Source organism: Ostrea edulis, chromosome 9, assembly GCF_947568905.1.
Source record: "Ostrea edulis chromosome 9, xbOstEdul1.1, whole genome shotgun sequence".
In the NCBI taxonomy this organism is placed as follows: Eukaryota; Metazoa; Mollusca; class Bivalvia; order Ostreida; family Ostreidae; genus Ostrea; species Ostrea edulis.
The window spans coordinates 16,332,845-16,353,585 of NC_079172.1; the positions used below are offsets into that span (position 1 = coordinate 16,332,845).

At 35.3% G+C, this 20,741-nt stretch overlaps 1 protein-coding gene across 2 annotated transcripts; it reads right to left on the minus strand.

Moving 5' to 3' along the window:
* Positions 1-1,061: 1,061 nt before the first annotated feature.
* On the minus strand, positions 1,062-19,816 carry LOC130046314 (uncharacterized). 2 transcript variants are annotated; one of them, XM_056148657.1, is made up of 10 exons: positions 18,132-18,255; positions 11,484-11,813; positions 11,118-11,334; positions 8,839-8,997; positions 8,408-8,752; positions 7,942-8,277; positions 6,162-6,512; positions 3,675-4,019; positions 3,171-3,530; positions 1,062-3,064 (listed from the first exon to the last, which is right to left on the minus strand). In XM_056148657.1, exons 3-10 carry the CDS (start codon positions 11,152-11,154, stop codon positions 2,724-2,726), a joined length of 2,274 nt encoding a protein of 757 aa, XP_056004632.1. In that variant the 5' UTR covers positions 11,155-11,334; positions 11,484-11,813; positions 18,132-18,255; the 3' UTR covers positions 1,062-2,723. The 2 variants fall into 2 exon arrangements, with proteins under 2 accessions (XP_056004632.1, XP_048744676.2); XM_048888719.2 differs by lacking the exon at positions 11,484-11,813 and having other exon boundaries at positions 18,132-19,816.
* Positions 19,817-20,741: the final 925 nt, after the last annotated feature.

Consider the following 20,741-nt stretch of genomic DNA (forward strand, 5'->3'; position numbering starts at 1 on the left):
TAACAATAATAACTTTCATTCATACATGTATGTCGATTCGATATATCCCGGTGAGCTCGAAATAAAAGACACCACAGAGTCGTCCACTTCTGCTTCATACTTAGATATTCTATTGAAAGTAGATATTAACGGAAAACTGACAACTCAACTGTATGATAAACGGGATGATTTCAGCTTCTCCATCATCAACTTCCCATATTTATGTAGCAATATTCCATTATCACCTGCATATGATGTTTATATCTCTCAACTGATTCGATACGCAAGAGTTTGTTCTGCGTATAGTCAGTTTTTAAATCGAGGTAAGCTACTGACAAACAAGTTGATGGTACAGGAGTTTCAACATTCTCGATTGAAGTCAGCATTTCGCAAATTCTATGGTTGTTATAACGATCTAGTTCTGACGTGTTTCATACCGATTGTTAGGCCGTTCTTTGCACACTGATTTTGACTACGGATAATTCCGTTTACCTGATCAGGATACGTGGCTTACGGCGAGGGTGACCGGTCGACAGGGGATGCTTACTCCTCCTAGGCACCTGATCCCACCTCTGGTGTGTCCAGGGGTCCGTGTTTGCCCAACTATCTATTTTGTATTGCTTATAGGAGCTATGAGAATAATCACTGTTCGTTATCTTCGCCTTTCATGCTGTATACAGTATGTTTCCCTGCTTTATGGCTCTTTTTGTGACCACCTTTTTGCTACATGTGTATATAATTGTTATTTAGCATTTGTACATGTTTTATTGGCTGGGCTATTTGTGTCATATGACTAGTCACTCAGTAGTCAGCCTGTTTTAAACACTATCTAGTCATTTTGTAGCTATTAGTTAATTCTCTGGTGTAAGTACAGTCAATTCATTGTTATGTATAATTATGTAATATGCAATTTAGTTGGTAGTCATTTGTTATTTCAATAAATGACAAATTCAAACAATCACGGCGGGTGTGACCGGTTGACAGGGGATGTTTACTCCTCCGAGGCATCTGATTTCATCTCTGGTGAGTCCAGGGGTCCTTGTGTGACCAACTGTCTATTTTGTATTACTTAAAGTAAGTAAGTAAGTAAGTAATTTTTATTTAAAGTCGGAACTATATACAGGTAAACAATAAACATGAGCTAAGAGCTCTTTACCGACTATATAGCATTAAAAAAAACCCACAAAGCACTAATGATCTATAATTGCATGCATAGACATAAAAACAGAAATTTGAGATAAAACAGGACGCATACATGTATACAGACATCACAAGTCATGCATATATATACACAGGGACTAGCTATATTAAGATGCGCATGCAGCACTGAAAACAGTTTGCAACACAAACATAAAAATGTGGATATATACATAGAATAAATAAATATGCATACCTAAGAGACAGAGCGGAGTAAAAATAAAACAGTTAAATTTGTCCCTACAGCCCAGTAGCTAAGTACTTCGTTACTAGCTTGAAAATACGGATGTATATTTAATTGCTGTTATAAAATTTAGAAATTCATTTCAAAATTAAGGATTATCTCCCTCATGCATAGCTCTTATCCTTGGACGAATTTGGCTCCACTTGTTTGGCACGCTGTTTTTGGCTATATTTAGATCTAAAACCTCATAGTTATTTCGGATTTCAAACATTTCGGTTGAGCATCACTGAAGAGACATTATTTGTCGAAATGCGCATCTGGTGCATCAAAATTGGTACCGTATAAGTTTTACATGTAAGCTTAGAAGCATAGTTAGAAGTTAGATCAAAACTTTAAGATTTAGGCAGGAGAGGCTGGAATTTGCATGAGCTGCATTTACAATTTAATTCCCCACACCAATTTTGAATATAATTTGAGAATAGATTATATGATGTAATATTTCTTGCTTCGTTTGGCAAAGAGTTCTAGAGCTTTGCTGCCTCATATCTGAAAGATTTAATCCTGTACCTGGTTGTTCTAGGTCTTGGTACTTCCGCTGTATTTGTATATCTAAAATTGTATGAATGGTTTTTTATAACAACTAGATCTTGTAAAAAAAAAAAGTGGGGACATTTTGTTGATAATTTTAAAAGTTTCTAAAGCTATTGTTCGTATTCTTCTGGTTTTTAGTGAAGGCAATTTAGATTGTTTTAATAGGTTTTCGTAAGTACTTTTATAGTCACCATAGATAAACCTCAGAGCTCTTTCCCGAATCTTTTCAATTTTGCGGGTGTTTTGTTCAGTGCAGAAGTGCCATGTCAAGAGCTTGTAGGAGTTATGAGATTGATCGTTATTCGTTATCTTCACCTTTCATTCTTTCTTATCTTTTGATTTGTAATGTACAGCAAACACAAGATCCAAATTACCAGAATTGTTTTTCTAATATTCTTTAGGCAAAATTGTGAATATAAATATTAATTTTTATTTACTATATAAATCTAATACTAGTATTCTGAAAATTTATCTTAACCACTTGTAAAACTCATGCTAACTCATGCTAACTATTTCTTGCATAACATAGTTTAGATATGTCAATATAAAACATGATTGTCATATTCGCCATTTTCATTTTTATCAATGAATTCTCAAGATGAACTAGGTTATTGCAAATTAGTTCGTATGAATGATAGATATTATTTTCATACCTCCTAATATCTTGTAAAACTTGATATTTTCATGAAATTAAACAAACTCAAAGAAGTAAACAAAATTATTCAAATCATGGGCATTTAAAATGAAAATACATTTTAAGAACATAATATGATTATGTCAAGCTAAATATATTTAGTGTTTCTTCTTTAGAACGAAACCCGTTACCAAATATCACATCACTGGCCACGCAAACCACCATAAACCCATCCAAGCTAAGATTAGGAGCAAAGACGTTTACGACACGAACTCGATGTCTGCAGTCGTCTGTCATTTCAGATTCGACAATCGTCTGGGTAATGTTTTGTGGGGCGGTTGTAGAACTTCCACTGATATTGTAGTGTAGTGATAATGTAGTTGTGTTTAGGTTAATTATTGCTGTGCAGTTGATGGTTTCATTTATTCCGCCAATGACATACATCTGTTTGATTTCAATGGAAACGTTGGATGGAGGAGCTAAAATGATAATCACTTACAAATGTATTACAATGTTGTAAGCAGGTCGTTAATATAACATTGTTAATATTTGCCAGTGGTCATAATAGTTAAAAATTATATATACCTGCTATGATCAATTGGCTTTCGTCGTCTGTAGGAAGAATCAAACTCTCGTTGAAAGTTCTTACCCGACAGAGGTAAGAACCAATCAAATTGCACAAATCATCACCAGGTCGAAGGTCAAATGTAATATTTACCGCTCTGTAGTTTTCTAGTGGTGAACTGGTATATACCGCTGAGATTCGTTCGTTTTGTGGTGGAATTGTAAAATTATTTTCTGCGGTGATAGAGAGCAAGGGAGAAGTAGAATCGTTAAAAAATTGGAATGTGGAGAAGTAAATTTCAGAGAGCGGAATTTTGCATTCAAAGGTTGCTTTGGAACTCCACTTTCCGTATAATAGTGATGGTTCCATGGTAGCTTGGACTGAAAGGAAATAAAATTAGAAAATTATATCAATTTATTGTTTATATTAATTTAAAACCACTGAATTATAGATGAATCAATAAACCATTTCAAATTCTAAAAAGCAAAGTAATAAAGCATGTCTTTTTAAGTACTGGTGCATACCTCGTGTGATATTTATTGATACACATTTTGTTGATATACTGCTGTTGTAGAGATTATCGTTGCTATGACAGCGGACTAACATGTTGTTGTTGATGTCCATAAATGTTAGGTGATATCGATAAATTATTTGATTTGTACAATTGACTCCTTGATCATCATTGGGGTACAGTATGTCCCGAGTTGCTATTCCTATCTCCTTTAAGTCCACGTGCGTTCCTCCTTGACAACCTTCTAATTTCACATCCGTGTTTGACCTATCACCAAGGTCAACTGTACAGTTGATCGTTGAATTGGATCCACTGACGTATGAAGAATCAGCAGATATTTCAATAGCAGACAAAGGAGCTGAAAGACATCAGACGACATATTTATTTATCATAGTATAAATACGGCGATACAAAGAATACCCATATTACATTATTTTCCTGACTTCAGTTTATGACACATTCCGCAAAGGTAAAGTGAGACATTCTTCAAATGGTTCATGCATATTAATTGTAAATCTATTCTCTATCAAATAAACCTAGAATTAGAATTTGTTATCATGGATTTGTAATCAATATACATGTATATCTTTATATAAATCACAGAAAAATTAAAGGCATATAAATAACAACTTCCGCATTGGACCGAGGTTGAACTCGTGACCTGCAGCACTTAACCTCCTAGCAGCACATACGAAAAGCACTAATTCCACTTGACCATCTAACCACCTTGTTAAACTAATAAAGATGCCGACATGTTTCGGCAATTAATATATCGTTTCAGTTATACCCCACAGGTACTTTCATATCGATATGACCCCCCCCCCCCTGTTTGCCACAAATGTACTGGTATATATGTATATATATGAAAACCCCATATTGTGGCTGAGTATTATGGCTAATATGTAACCCCTCTATAATCTTGGATATGCCTCTGAATTTGTTACATCAATTATGTTTGATTCATTTACACGTCGCATTTATTATGTTTTCATCATTGAATAAATGTTACAAAATTGTTGCTTTTCTTGTCTTCGTGGTTTGGAAGTTTTCACCTTGGTAACGCTACATCTTCTATCCTTTCACCCTGCATTATTTTCATTTTCGAGCATTTCGTCAAAATAATTAATGACTATTATGAACCCCAATTTAGTAAGAAATTGAATTTCTTTTTATATTCTAGTGACATATTATCATGGTTCTTTCTGAAATTATTTCAACCTTGAATTCAGCTCATGAAGTAAACATCCATGCGAATTTTCATAGGTACTCGATATTAAACACGAGTGTATCAGAAAAGTAACTACTTTCATTCAAAGTATGGGGCATATTCTGTTTCTTAATACTTCTGTGCGTTCCATGCAATATGTTGTAGACACAGAAAACTGTCATTTATGTTGTTTTTTGAGAAAAATAAAAACATCAATCGCTTCAACAATCTGGAACCCGTGCTTTTCTGTGTGGTAACACACTTTGTGTGTGATCAGTCATCTCGAATCGCCATTGTATAGAACACTATTAGTACCTAACAGACAGGTCTATTTAATCAAAGGAGATGTTATGATAGAATTTTTCACATTGCATGTATATTGATGAAGTGTTGAGCACAGACGGTAACACAAATTAAATATGATATATTCATCCACTATTCCGTGAGGCGTTGGTGCAGGAAAATTTAAATGCTTATCAAGAATAAATCTTTTCATGTCTAAAACTACTTTAATGTGTTTTAAATTAAATCTTTTGCCTAGTTTTCGAGTTTGAAAGTGATGAAATTCAAATCTTGGGATATGCATTTTCATTTCAATATTTTACACGCCATGATATGTGACATCATACGGGACCTCAAGCGAGGTTTGAAAACAGCCATTTCATAAACAGATTAGATATAATCCACAAAATAGTCAACCATCACGTTAACAGTTTGTAAATAACATTACATTAGGATGCTTTGTACATTGATTCATACACTTTCTCTTTAAACGTACAATTTCCCAGATTTTTCATGAATTTATCTACGTTTATTGAAGTCTTAATGACGTAGTTTGTACTGTTTATGGAGTACAAACCGTATCATTAAGAAATTATTTTTTTTTTACTATTTTAATGGTCCCTTTTTAAGATCATCCGAAAATCATATTCTTATATGTTGTTAAGACAATACCATATGATAAGGTAAAACAACAGAACCTAGAGTCGATCTTGTACATTGACTAGAAGACATGTAAATAGCGACAAAATGTGAAATATCAAAGGAATATGAAATGGAATATATATGTGAAAAACTTAGAAGGTATATGGAATATTAAAGGAATATGACATGGAATATATATGTGAAAAACTTAGAAAGTGTGTAGATTTCATTAATTGACATTTTTGTTGAACGGAGAAAAGGTCTACATGGAGAGTTAAATCCCTAGCTGTTGTAAAATTTAAATAAAATGTTCAAATTTGGCATTTCCAAGGTAGTAAAATATATTGGAAAGGAATTCACTAACGTTACCTGTGAAAGTGACAGCACTACTATCGTTTTCAGTTGCAATATATTTGTCCACCAAATCTATTAAGCACGTGTAGCTACCAGAGAGAGAACAACCATCCGTCGACGTCAGTGGATTGAAGATGAAAGTAACATTCACATATTCGGAATCTATACTCGAAGATGCTTTCACTTGGTCAACATCAGAAATTATCGTGTTGTTAGCGATTGTGACAATTCTTCGAGTGAGGGATTCGTTGTGAAAGTCTAAATGAATGGCCGTCCATTTATAGCTACTCACATTGACAAAGCAAGTCAATTCATCAGTTTTTCCAGCCACAATCTCAAGGCTTTTAGGTTCCATCACAGCAACCACTGAAAAAAATTGTAAAGAATCGGTGAGATGAGTGTTGCTGAAGTAAATTTTTATGTTGTCATGCAACTCAGTATAAAGTAATAGATTAAACACCATATATAAATCGTAATCATTAACATTGAAAACTGTACATAACATTTTCTTAATTATTTAGATACGTAGTTATGAAACATTGCTGATTTCAATAAACGTGTAACTGTGCATGCATAATCTTACCCCACCCCTTTTGTGTATCACCTTCTGCTACTCTGTTACGGAACATCGCTTGGTCTTTTACGTAAGTCGAGAAGAAAAAACCTCGTTTTTTCTCGACTTGTCGAAAATGGCCGAGCGATTTTCAGATTGGCCCCGGTACACTTGTGCGTGCACAAACTTACTTTTCCACATAGCATCAGGTTTAACCTCGCTTATATGTTTTCTGCGTGGACCTCAGGGTCCACACAATAAGGGAATGTGTATTTGAGCATTCTATGAATGTTGAGATTTTTGCGTGCTTTTTCATAAATTCCTTGACTATGTGATGATCTATTGCTATTAGACTGATATTGAAGGCGGATATAAGTATGCTTGTTACATTTCATAACTGGTTCACCTTGAGCACCAAATGGATTGTAGGCTAGGATATTAATTTTCGATATGTAATTGATAATGAAAAAACACGAAACGTCGAACAATAACGATTGAAGTAAAGTAGCTGTTAAGGTCGATCGATCCTCAGGTGATGTCATAGGTTTTCGCAAAAATCTTAATAATTTAAACTTTGTGCCTGATAGAAATATATCTTTCCGAGGAATTTTATTCACTGGATATAATAAAAAATCTGGGAAACTATTGATACTGAAAAAGTTTATAATTTCCATAGATAATCAATTATTTATGATTTTAAAAATGTTGACAAGGGCAATAACTCCTATGCTGGAATTTCCTCTACTGGATGTCTATTATACATTGGTTTCCCTAATATCCACAATTAATCTATACATATTTATGAATAACAGTTTTTTAAAAACTGTTGATATTTAAATTTTGTCATTTCAACAAGTTTTTATCTATTTTTATTATTCTGTTTAACAAAAATGTGTGATTTTCTGATGTTGATGTATACTTCTGTTTTTGTATGTCCGACATCTTTAAAAAGATGGCAACATATACATTTTCTTTGGTTATTAATTAAATTAAACTATATTGAGTGGAAATTAATAAAGTTTTTCCACTTTTAACCATTAATATTGATAAGTCACATGAGGATGGAGCTACCTTAAGAACCAGAGCACAAGTCGTTATTGAATAGAATAACTGTTCTAACATTTTAAAAAGAATTTAAAGCTGCACATTTTCCTTATAGAAATGTCTGATCTTAACAGTTGTTTATGATTGATATAGTACTTGTTATCTTTCTCATTATCTATATTATCAAGATAACCTTACCAGAAACAGATCTAGAAACAATATTGATAACTGAGCCGTTGGATTCCAAAACAATTCCATTTGCTTCACTTCGCAAAGTACACTTAGCCCTCGATTGATTCAGCTCTTGTGTGGCGTTAAAGTTGTAAATAAACGTTGTCAGGTTGGTGCATTTCGCTTCAGGGAATAAAATTTGTTCATCAGCAGTTGTCAAATTTAAAGTATTATTATCTTTATCCATAAAGGTAAGAATGACATCTGCATTGGAATCTGCTAGTTGTAGAGTGCAGTTTATGCTGTCTGTAGATCGTTTGATGTATACGTTTTTTGTCGATATCTGAAGATTTGAGGACTTTCCTGAGTAAGAAAAATCGTAATAACTAAGTACGCCAATGGCTGAATCATAATCATGTATTTGAAAAGAATGTCTATATTTCTATGAAAATGCAAATAAAACTTGTTTTGGAATTTTACAAAACCCTTTTACCTTGTACAGAAATGGACAAATTGGCATACGATGTATGGAAGTTGCCCAGCATCTCAAATTGGCACCTATACATTCCCGCCAAGTCACAGTCGTCTTCCCCAAAGAGAAATTTAAATGTAACATTATCTGCCTCAGTCCCGGTTGCTCTGCTTAACGTAGCGTTCAACCTCTCGTCTGATGCCGAGATCTCGCCACCTTGAGACACATTGATGAGAATGTTTGTTGTGTTGTAGACAGTCAGATACACGCTACTCCAGTTGTACCAAAGTTTGTTAATAGTGCATTGAACTAAGTGTGTAGAAGGTAGATTGGCGACGATGTCCGACTTATCAAATACAGAAGTAACTGAAAGATATCAAAATCATTTTTTTTACATTATACATGCAGTGTATCCTCGCATAACTAATCTTTAGATTTCAATTTTCACTTACTTAGTTGACAATTGTTTCCATGCCATCCATCAATGCACCCACTTTGACAAATCCCGAAATTGTTATCACAAACCTCGCTTGAATTAGAGCAGTGGCATCTAAACTCACAATTTTTTCCAAACGCTGGTGAAAATTGATCACATTTTCTGGGTGGATTATCTAAAATGAAACAATGAATTTAATTAATCAAAGTGATCAGCAGAGTGATATGGTTATCATTGTTATTAGAGACTGGTCGTTGGTCGGGCACCGTCTAATGGAAGAGGTGTCACGCGACATGTCCAGTCTCACGTGCTTTTGAGCCTGAGATTTCCTAGATTATCACGAACTTCTGCAATAGCTATAATTTTCTCCGGTCACAAAATGTATCTGAGTTTTCTAGATTTGACTGTATATTACAAAACTTTAAGAAGAATTTTATCAGTTTTTAAATCGAGACAGACTACTGGCAAACAAGTTGATAGTACAGGGGTTCCAACAGTTTCGTTTTAAAGTCAGCATTTCGCACATTTTATGGTCGTTATAACAACCTTGCTTGCCAGTACAACCTATGATTCGGTGAAATGCTGTCTGACGTGTTTGATACCGATTGTTTAGCCGTTCTTGGCACACTGATTTTGACAACGAATAACTCCATTTACCTGATCAAGATATAAGGCTCATGGTGGGTGTGACCAGTCGAAAGGGAATGTTTACTCCTCCTAGGCGCCTGATCCCACCTCTGGTGTGCCCAGTGATCCATGTTTGCCCAACTCTTGATTTTGTATTTCTTAAAGGAGTTATGATATTAATCACTGCTCGTTATCTTCACCTTTCATACTCTTCATAATTAAATGTATTCATATATTGAATTTCATGGGATATTGCATTTAATGCTAAAATTAGCTAAAAGCTGATTCAAGAGTTAAAGATACTTATTGTTTGGTATTAAAGTCTTTGCTTTATGAAATTAAAGTTTAAATTGAATAGAACAAATCATTGTGTTTATCACTTACATGTGTATTTTGACGTAAGTGTTGACTGTATTAAGATAAAGTTTCAAAACATTATCATCCGTAGAAGAAGCTCTTACGTATTGAATCAGTTGAGAGATATAAACCATATGCAAGTGATAATGGAATATTGCTTCATAAGTGTGGGAGTTTGACGATAGAGAAGCTGAAATCATCCCGTTTATCATTAAGATGAGTTGTTAGTTTGCCGTTAATATATACTTTCAATAAGATATCCAAGAATGAAGCAGAAGTGGACGACTTTGTGGCGTCTTTTATTTCGAGTTCACTGGTATATATCGAATCGAATCGACATATGAATGAAATTGATATTGTTAATAGATGATATGTCGTCGATTGATCTAAATGTCAAACTGAAGGCCACAGCAAGATATGTTTTCTTTTCACGTACACGTTTTTGAATAAATTCTGCTTTAAAGGAATATAAAAGCAGGTCAGCTTACAACGGAGCAAAATTCATGCCCATGGGGATTCCAACAGACTGTTGGAAGACCTGATCACCAAAAACCACGAAGATATTGTCAATGAGGAACTCTAGCATATTTTTTATTTCATCTTCAGAGTACTTGTGTGTGGAATGAGAGTGGCTTTTAACAAAGTAATATTTTGGATGTCTGACCACTAGATAGGAATATTTGCGTTTTCCATTTTTGTTGAAGAAGCAGAAAAGTAATATGTTTTGATGTTGTTGATTTGAGAAAAGGTTTGTAATTTCAAGTTTACTAAAAGTTCTTTAGAATCTACATTTGGTTTACACCACTTCTAGTACATGTAGTCACACAGTACGTTTGACGTTTCTTCTTAACAGCTGTTAATATTTTCGTGAGGAGCAACGTTATGGGCTTGGTAGAACATTTACTGGATCCAGCAATATATCTTTGTTAGATCAGACAGACAAGCTTTCATCAGGAAAACAGATCAGGGAAGTTTACAAAGATACCAAAGTATACAATTCTTCTCCTAGAGAATAAAATAAAATACCAACTATTACAGATCTCTAGTTTTACCACGGTCTGTTTTGAGAAAGAAATATTTTAAATATATGTGAGTATATTTGGTAGTGGTTGTTTCTTTTATATCAAAGTGTGCCACAACATTATATGAAGTATTATGGTATAATGATATCACGCCAATACTTCTTCGTGCTTTTAAGTTTCGAATTCATTACTTGTTCCATGAACGATTAGTAAATTCTCAAACACCATTATTTCACTTCATGGATTTCTTCATATACACGTTAATAAACACTTTCATTTGAATACTAACTATCTGTTGATGGTGACAGGAGACTTATATACACCATCAAGGCTCCACCCGCGACAGCTACGAACAGAATCCCCAGAGTAATCAAGACAATTGTTTTACGTTCTTTCTTGTCACAGCAGGTATCGGCGTAGTCTTCCTTAGGGTCAGGTTTTGATTCCGGGGTGTTGTCATTAGAATAATTCACTCCCAACGGGTAGTTCGCTCTCAACTGATTGTTCTGCAGATACAAATCAAGCAGAAATCATCAATGTGGTTTAATTTCAACATGATAACGGGGCATCACTAGATACATTTATCTCTATAAGACAACTACGGTATGGTGATGTACACTTATAAAGAGATTATTTTATATAAATCAACGCTCACGATGGGTGTGATCAGACGAAGGGGGTTCTCACTCCTCCTCTTAGGCACGTGTTCCCACCTCTAGTATGTCTAGGGGTCCGTGTTTGCCCTACTCTTAATTCTGTATTCTTTATTGATTACTGTTTGTTATATTTTATATTTCATGCACGAAAAAACTACAGTAAGGAACAGTGACCAAATGATATAAAGAATACAATCGAGAATTGGGCAAACAAGGACCCCTTAAAACAGAGGGCGTGAGGGATCAGCTGTATAGGAGGAGTAAGCATTCCCTGTTGAAAGGTAACATCTGCCGTGAGCCCTAAATCTTGATCAGGAACGCGGAGTAATCTGTAGTGAAAATGAGTATATAAAGACCACCTACCAATACTAACAAGAAACACTGGTGCAAACACCAACATTGGCTGAAAACATTATATGAATTTTATGAAATATTTTAAGAAAAGGTGTTCCAAAGAATTCCTTAGTCTAAAAGCAGTTGTAAAATACAACGCGAAGGCTGGCAAATTTAGAGAAATTCCGATCAATTCAACTAAGTGAAAGATTAGTTAATTATATGAAGTAACTATTTATTGGTAGTTCAATAATGCAACTTATATCAAAAATTTAACTTAATTCGCAATACCAAAGTAAACAGCAGGCTATACACATGATGCGTTTGTCTGATCAATCGACATGCTTTGCCTCGACTAAATATATTTTCCTTTTCTGTGACGTTGCACGTGAAATTTTCTGATCTTTGCAGTTTCTGTAAAGTCACGTGGTAAAACATCTTATATTTGAAAGTCCTCTAAATGGGAAACGTGCAGCACGAGTTATTTCCCCTTGAATACAAGGACGCACAATACATTGCGATCCTCAATTCATAGCATCAATATAAGGATTTACTATATCTTATTGTAATTGTTAAGGGATTTTTCTGTAATTAATAAAAAGATAAAATTTAGTCACTGATTTTATTTATGTGTCCATTGTGACTTTTTCGGAAGCAATGTTGGATCATGATTTAATCTGTAAATCATTTAGATCAGGATCAATACATCTTTAGCATATCTTCAATTTTTCATTATTAACTGTAATCAACATTTTGGACGTTTGAAACACTATTAGATAGCAGAAATTAAATGCGCAACCAACGCATGTACAATTTACTTTGACGGATTTAGGGGTACGGACGTTCCAACACACGGTCATACCTTTGCTTTTGGTTTAAAAAAAGAGTGCTCGCCTATATATATATATATATATATATATATATATATATATGATATCCGGAAACATCATTACTACATTGATTGTCGGATAAAAAATCTAGGGGAAAGGGGGAGGGTGTCTGTAAGTTTATGACATCCGACATCGATTTTCATTCACTAATTATTATCATTTTCAACATTTATCGGTTTTAAGAAGGAGGGGGTGTTGATGAAACTATCTGAATTTAGTATTTGTGTCAGACATTCAACATTTGATTGCATTCCTGAACAATGAATGCTGTAAATTCGTTTGTCATTTTAAATTCTTTCTAAAGTGTTTTTGTTTTTATTCGGTGCATGTAGTTAACCTAAAATAAAACATGCAGATGGTAGAAATGTACAAAATACATATCATGACATCAACAACTTTTAATACTCTGGTTCAACCCCCTTCCCACTGAAAATTTTCTAGACCCGCGCCTGGACCGCAATGTTAAAAAATGTACATGAAAGGCGAAGATGACGAACAGTGATCAATTTCATAACTCCCATAAGCAATACAAAATAAAGCTTTGGGTAAACACGGACCCCTGGACACACCAGAGATGGGATCAGGTGCCTAGGAGGAGTAAGCATCCCCTGTCGACTGGTCACACCCGCTGTGAACCCTTTATCTTGATCAGATAAACGGAGTTATCCGTAGTCAAAATCAATGTGCCAAGAACGGCTTAGCAATCGACATGAAACACGTTAAAAAGCATTTGACCCAGTGATAGGTTGTATTGGCAAACTAGAGTGTTATAACGACCATATAATTTGTGAAATGTAGATTTTAAACGAGACTGTTGGAACTCTTGCACCATCAACTTGTTAGTCAGTAGCCTACTTCGATTTAAAAACTGAGCATATGCAGAACAAGCTTTTGTGTATCGAATCAGTTGAGAGATGTAAACACCATATGCAAGTGATAACGGAACATTGCTACATAAATCTTGTTTGCCATAAATTTGAGTTGTTAGTTTGTCGTTAATATCTACATGTAAGGTGAAGATAACGAACAGTGATCAATCTCATAACTCCTACAAGCAATACAAAATAGATAGTTGGGCAAACACGGATGTATACATGTATATCGAATTCGTATATAACATGTCTAATCTTTCTGTATAAATCTGGGTTGGTTTTGTTTCTTCACGATTCAATAGTTTGAAAATAATCTCTTATTGAAATCAACTTTAATACATTGCACAGCTCGACCTGCATTGCAGTTACGTACATGCAGCATTAAACGGTGGAGGCGGGAACTAGCCTCATACGTTTTCGACATCGTTCTTTCTATGCTATTATTACAGGAAATGTTTTTAAAGTCCGATCTATTGGCTGATTCCCGACCTTTTTTAAAATGATGATAATGAATTGTAGTGGAAATGTAATTAAATCAACCCAAGAATTGAAATAAAACATTAACCCTTGTCCCTTTATTCTAAGAATTCAGGATTTGGAGGTTTGATTATTGTTTTAATTTTGTAAGATAAGTATTTTCAGCCAATAACAAAACCAACTTCTTCTCCAACTGCCCTCCCCCCCCCCCCCCCTTAAAAGCGATGCAACGCGTGTGATTATATTTATACCATCATGTATTATATCTTCTAAAATTTTGAGGATTCATTGTATTACAACTTGGACAAAAATAAATATCAAATAAAGCTGTAACCTCCCCCCTCATTTTATGTGAGGCTTAAGACCTCATCGATAAGCACGGTCACACCATGCAATGCAATGGGAGAAACTGCAAAAATGAAGCCCAAGTCATATACATATGTATGTAAATAAATTGCTCACTTAGATTACCACTGATGTCAGAAAGAATGGAAGGAGGGGTGTTAAAGAATAAATTTAGTTTGCCAAGCTCAATTTTCCTAAACTGTGATATCGTTCTCTTTCATACTTTACCAATTTTTCTACTTAATTAGTGAAAGTGGGGAGAGACCACTAGGCTGGTATTTTTATGTTTCATAGAAAATCAATATGGTCTAATAATACTAGTATAAATAATCCACTTAGATACATACTCCTACAATACATTACACTGTAAATACACTTCATTGCACTTCCCTAAACTCGTCTTATATCGACATAGGTCACTCCTAGGATGTTTAAGGCTAGTTCTTGACAAATGTTCATGATATCCAATAAAAATAATGCTCAAGTTTGACATCCTACATGTGGATCTGTGTAGAGTTCACGATATTCTCGTGATCTCTATAGAACGCACCGCTGTATCACTTGTCAACCGTCTATTGATTCTCTTGTCTTCTATTTATAGAATGCATCGATCGCTATGTGTAACTGTCTTATTGGTTTTCTTAATATTTAAAATTTTACATATTATACCACGAGTTTTTTTCCGTGGTCATAAAAATAAATAATATATAAGCCTTTGTAAAAAAAAAAAAAAATGAATAAAAAAAAGACGTCATACTTTATTAGAAAACTTCAGCAGTAACAGACATCTGTCCCGCAGAAACGCGTGCGACTTCAGAATTCTTATTTCATGTAATAGGCCGGCTTGTGCCGGTCCAAAATGAAACACACTGATATGTCCTACGCTGTAACCGCTTTTTAGGGCGAAGCAAAAGTCTTGGCATCTATATCCATAGTGGACTTTTGCGAGAAGGGCTGACTTTCACAGTCAACGGCTGACTTTGACATTTAAATCTGCGTATTGTATGGAAGCACGATATCGTTAAATATATGTAGTATCGAATTGTTGGCATAAAAATTATATTGTGTAGCGGACAGTACATGTACGTAGGGAGCTTCTGCTGCCTCGCTGTTGAGCTAGCTTTTACAGTAATTTCTCTTGATCACACAAGTTAAGCGAAGACGAGCGTGTTCAAACCGCTGCACGTTACAAAATGGATGGCAGCGTAGTGACTTTGGTGTTTGGCAGGAGGCCTGCTTTAGGTAGAGTATCTTTGGAACTATGGGACTCTGTGTCCCTGTACGCACGTGGTTTTGTCCGGGGATGAAGGCGGTTGTCGTCATGAACGGCGGATGCCGTTGCTGAAGAGGTGCCAAACAATCAGAGAAGAGATGACCCATGCTAAGCTTCGGAACGAAGCTTTCCTGAGCGGAAGGAAGTGTAGTAGACAGTATGTAGGGAACTTCTACGGCCTCGCTAGTGAGCTAGCGTTTCTAGTGGTATGGTAGAACATGTCTCTAAACAACGGCGAGCGTGTTCAGAACGCCGCACGTTACGATATTATTACGGTAGGCCTTTTATCTTTAAAACCACTTGAACCTCTTTTATAATTATCAAAGAATAAAAATCGCAAGGCTTTTAGTTCCTTTCATTTTTGCATGCATACCTAGGTGTAAAATTTTAACTCGCACAGATACCTTGATTCATGATAAATCGAATGTAAGTTTATTATGCAGGAGTTTTGCGTTTTATTTTATCATAAAAATGTATGAGGTGGTTATACAGCTTCATTCAATCAAACACACAGGTACAACACAGAGCATGATAAGCGTACCAACAATTCGGAATTACATGTGCATCTGCATTAATGCAGATCTGTAGCTCTCTGGGAAAATATTGGGACATACCAGAGAGCTACAGATCCATCCATTATAAAATCTTCGATTTACGGCACAGGTCGCTGTATTCTTTCATCATACTATTAAAAAAAATTCGAACATATTTTCCAAGTATATTTCTGTCCAAGCATCTATTAAAGCCCCATGTGAACCGAACAGCTTCAAATGATTTTGTTTGTAGAGATAGTCATGTTAAGTAACAGTCAATTCGAATCCCATTGATTTTTATATCTATTCATTGATTTCTCTATATATTCATTGTATCCAATATGAAGTACGTATTCGGTCGTCATTTACAATAAACATGAATACTGGACGTAAATCCTAGTATATTATGAAAGCCATAAGTATGGTCCCCGTCTCCGATTAATCTTTTCAATACTGACATATAAAAACTTAACTTGGCGGGATGGAACTGGAATTGTTTCATCTAAAATAGTTAACTAATAAGAGGCCCACGGCATACCATTGAAGAACATCTATGTTATTTAAATAGTTTATACATATACAATATATGACTATATACCAAGTTTGGCCCAGCCCTGGAGTCAGAACGTTTAACCCGGATATCGGTAGAGGCCTTCCAGCTCTACATGAGTAGATCTATGCATTTAGTTTTTCTTACAGATGTACGGTTGTAGGGAAGATGTTTTTTTTAAATTGGTCAATTTTTGCTACATCCTTAAAGCCCGGGGGTGCAGGAGCCCTGGAATTTATTCTTTATACCCTCTTGTCCCAAAGCTGTTTCATATCAAATTTGAAAAATAATTGAATGGTAGTTATCAGAAAGAAGTTAAGAATGGTCAACTGTTTACGCACGGCGCACGACCACGGATGCTGACCAATTGCAATAGGTCAGGTGCCCAAAAATATTTATTGGGATATTAGGTCAAATAGACTTTATTGTTTCAGAAAGAATATGAGTATGGGAATGAACGGAACAACTCTATAATGTTTGGACAACTTGAACATTTCTGTACATTGCATCGATTCATCACCTATTCATGTATACAGATATGTCATGAAAACGTTTCCATATAGTATGCTCGTGTCAAAGTCAGCCGTTGACCATAAAAGTCAGCCCTTCTCACAAAAGTCCAGTAGGACCCCCCCCCCCCCGAAAAAAAAAACACATATCCCGAAGCTAACACTAACTTCGATCCGATTATTCATTGAACGCGGGAAACAACACATTTAATTTAAATAGTGCATAGTGACGTCAAGTCCAGTGTCGGTGTTTAGCAAATTCACAAAGATAGGAGACATGGTGCAACCGCTTTAATCGAAAAGAGATAATATATGAATAAGACGATAAGATTGACATGCTTTTACGGATTTTATGTAACATCTCAGAACGACGTGAACTTGAGTACACGAGATTCAAAATGGAGAAATACATGTCCACGCGTTTAAAATATTCGAACTGGCGCCATTGGGACCAAAATTATGAAGCTCCATAGGTATTTTTTTTCCCATTAGTTTTCTATATTTTCCTTTTAAACATGTATGTACGTGTTACCTAAAAGAGAACTCTTTATTATAACCACCATATATATGCGAAATGCTGTCTTTATGGGTCACCTTGGTTCATCCCTATTCTTCCAGATTCAGACAGTAAAACAAACTGAAGGTGAAGTAATGTGGAGATGCGTGGTGTATATATCTATAGAAAGCACATCAGAGACTGATCTTTAAATTGGATTCCTACTACTACGCTGAGGAAATAATGTACACACGAACATGGATACATGTATTGACGAATTCTTCAGAAATAATTTTACGATTTTAGAAGTGATTCTCTCGATTGATGAAATTGTGAAATGATGATCATAGAATAATATAAAACACATACCAGCCAACGCTTATCTATGGTACTGTCAAATATCTCGGCTATGAAGGAGCTGTCTTGTTGATGTATATTCCGATTTTGGTCACTTCCAATATTGTCAAAAGGACCTTCATGTGTGTACGATTGCACTATGGCCAGTTCTTGACCAGTTTGCACAGCAAATTGATCGCCATAATATGCAATGCAGCGTTCTCCCATGTTTATGTTACAGATTTAAATGTCAATTTTGACTGCACAGATTTCATTGATGCGTTAAATGTTTAAAAAGAACAAATTCCAATGACGGTGTCATTATTATTGGAAGAAGGAAGTCATGTAATGCAAGATAAAAATCAATACTACAGGCATATATCTGGTATATGTAGAAACACCATACATAGGTAACAATAGAACCCTCACCTCTTTTAAATTGCATATTCATCAGAACTAAATTTTCGTATTTCAAAATTAGAATTGGTTGTGTTGTAACTTGATCTTAAATTAATGTATTTCACGAAGAAACATGGCAAAGTGAATTGTAAAATCACGACAATTATATAGATAGTACTTGGGGATTATGACTTGAATAAATGAAAAACAAACGACCTTAACAGTACACTGTACCTCTTTAGAAGATTTGGAAATATGAATCACGTTTTGATAGATAATATCATTGGATTACATATCCCACCGTAAAGTGGCTGAATTATTGCCAAAACGGCGTTAAACCCCACACAAACAATGAACTACGTAATGAGAAATATAAGGGTCACTTCCGGCGCTAATAATGCAGATTTACCAAGGATAATATAAGCATAATATAACAATGTTCTATATAATACATGTTGTCTTTTTGTACCCTATGGGAAGTCATTGGATCCAAAAACTATAGAGGGCATCCCACGGCTTTCGGAATCAAATTATCCCTCATATATAATATATTCAAAACCGCACCTTTTGCTTTTCATTCCTATGTCTGATTTCAATCTTTACTTTCTCGTTTACAACTATGGAATGCTTAATAGTTTACGTCTCTGGTTTCAAATGTTCAACAATTCAAGTAAAATAAATAATGTCGGGCGTGCAGTTATCTTTGATATTTTTAATTGGTGACAAGAGATAAAGAGGTCCTGCACCTCCACGGATGAACGTGATCTGACAGGCGTGCCCTTTGTGTTATTTCTCCAGTATTGCCGATCTCTTTTGTCCGATATTACAATGACTGGTGATTACGAACAAATACACCAATCAAACACTACTGAATGAAACATTTCAAATTGTCTTGCATGTTTGGACGAAAACCGTGTAGTGTCAAGAATTGTATATATCTATAAAACGTTGTGAACATATCTAACAGATATTCCAATAGAAATACCTTTAGTTTGAAATCAGCATATCGAACATTCAGTGGGCATTATGATGATGTTACTTGCAAATATAGTCTGCCATTGGGTCGAATGACGTATTTTGTACTGATTGTTAGAGTGTGTTTTAATACCGATTTTGACTACAGATTAAAGTAGATATTAATGGCAAACTGACAACTCAACTGTATGACAAACGGGATGATTTCATCTTCCCCATCGTCAGCTTCCCATATTTATGTAGCAATATTCCATTATCACCTGCATATGGTGTTTATATCTCAAAACTGATTCAATACGCTTGTTCTGTGTATGGTCAGTTTTTAAATCGAGTCAAGCTACTAACTAACAAGTTGATGGTATAGGGGTTTCAACAGTCTCGATTGAAGTCAGCATTTCGCAAATTCTATGGTCGTTATAACAATCTAGTTTGTCAATACAACCTCCCATTGGGTCAAATGCTGTCTGACGTGTTTGATACCGATTGTTAGGCCGTTCTTGGCATACCGATTTTGACTACGGATAACTCCGTTTACCTGATCAAGATAAAGGGCTCATAGCGGGTGTGACCGGTCGACAGGGGATGCTTACTCCCCCTACACACCTGATCCCACCTCTGGTGTAAATAATAAGATATCATTGAGTTTGTCGTTTCTTTTATATGTAAAACTTATACGGTACAAATTTTGATGCACCATATACGCATTTCGACAAATAATGTCTCTTCAGTGATGCTCAACCGAACTGTTTGAAATCCGAAATAACGATAAACTTGCTAGAGCTATTTTAGAGGGAAACAGAGTGCCAAAAAGTGGAGTCAAATTTCTCTAAGGATAATAGCTTTGCATGAGGGAGATAATCCTTAATTTTCAAAGGAATTAAAATAGTGACTACATGTAAATCATCCATTGTATTGATTGAGTGTATCTTGTTTAACGTCCCTTTCGAGAATTTGTCACTCATATGGAGACGTCACCATGAATGGTGAAGGGCTTCAAATTTAGGCGTATTCTCGGCCCTCAATGCCATTATGCAGTGAGGGTTCCTTAGTGTGCCACACCTACTGTGACACGGGACATCCGTTTGTAGGGTCATCTCCGAGGACCCGTGACATTCACACATGATGCCGAGTGTTTGGTAATGGAACTGCCACTACCTGTTTTAACGACGTAGGTCTATCGCGGCCGGGATTCGAACCCCAATCCTCCGGTTTCGGGACAAAAACTCTACCTCTAGACCAACGCAGCGGGTAATCATCGATTTATATATG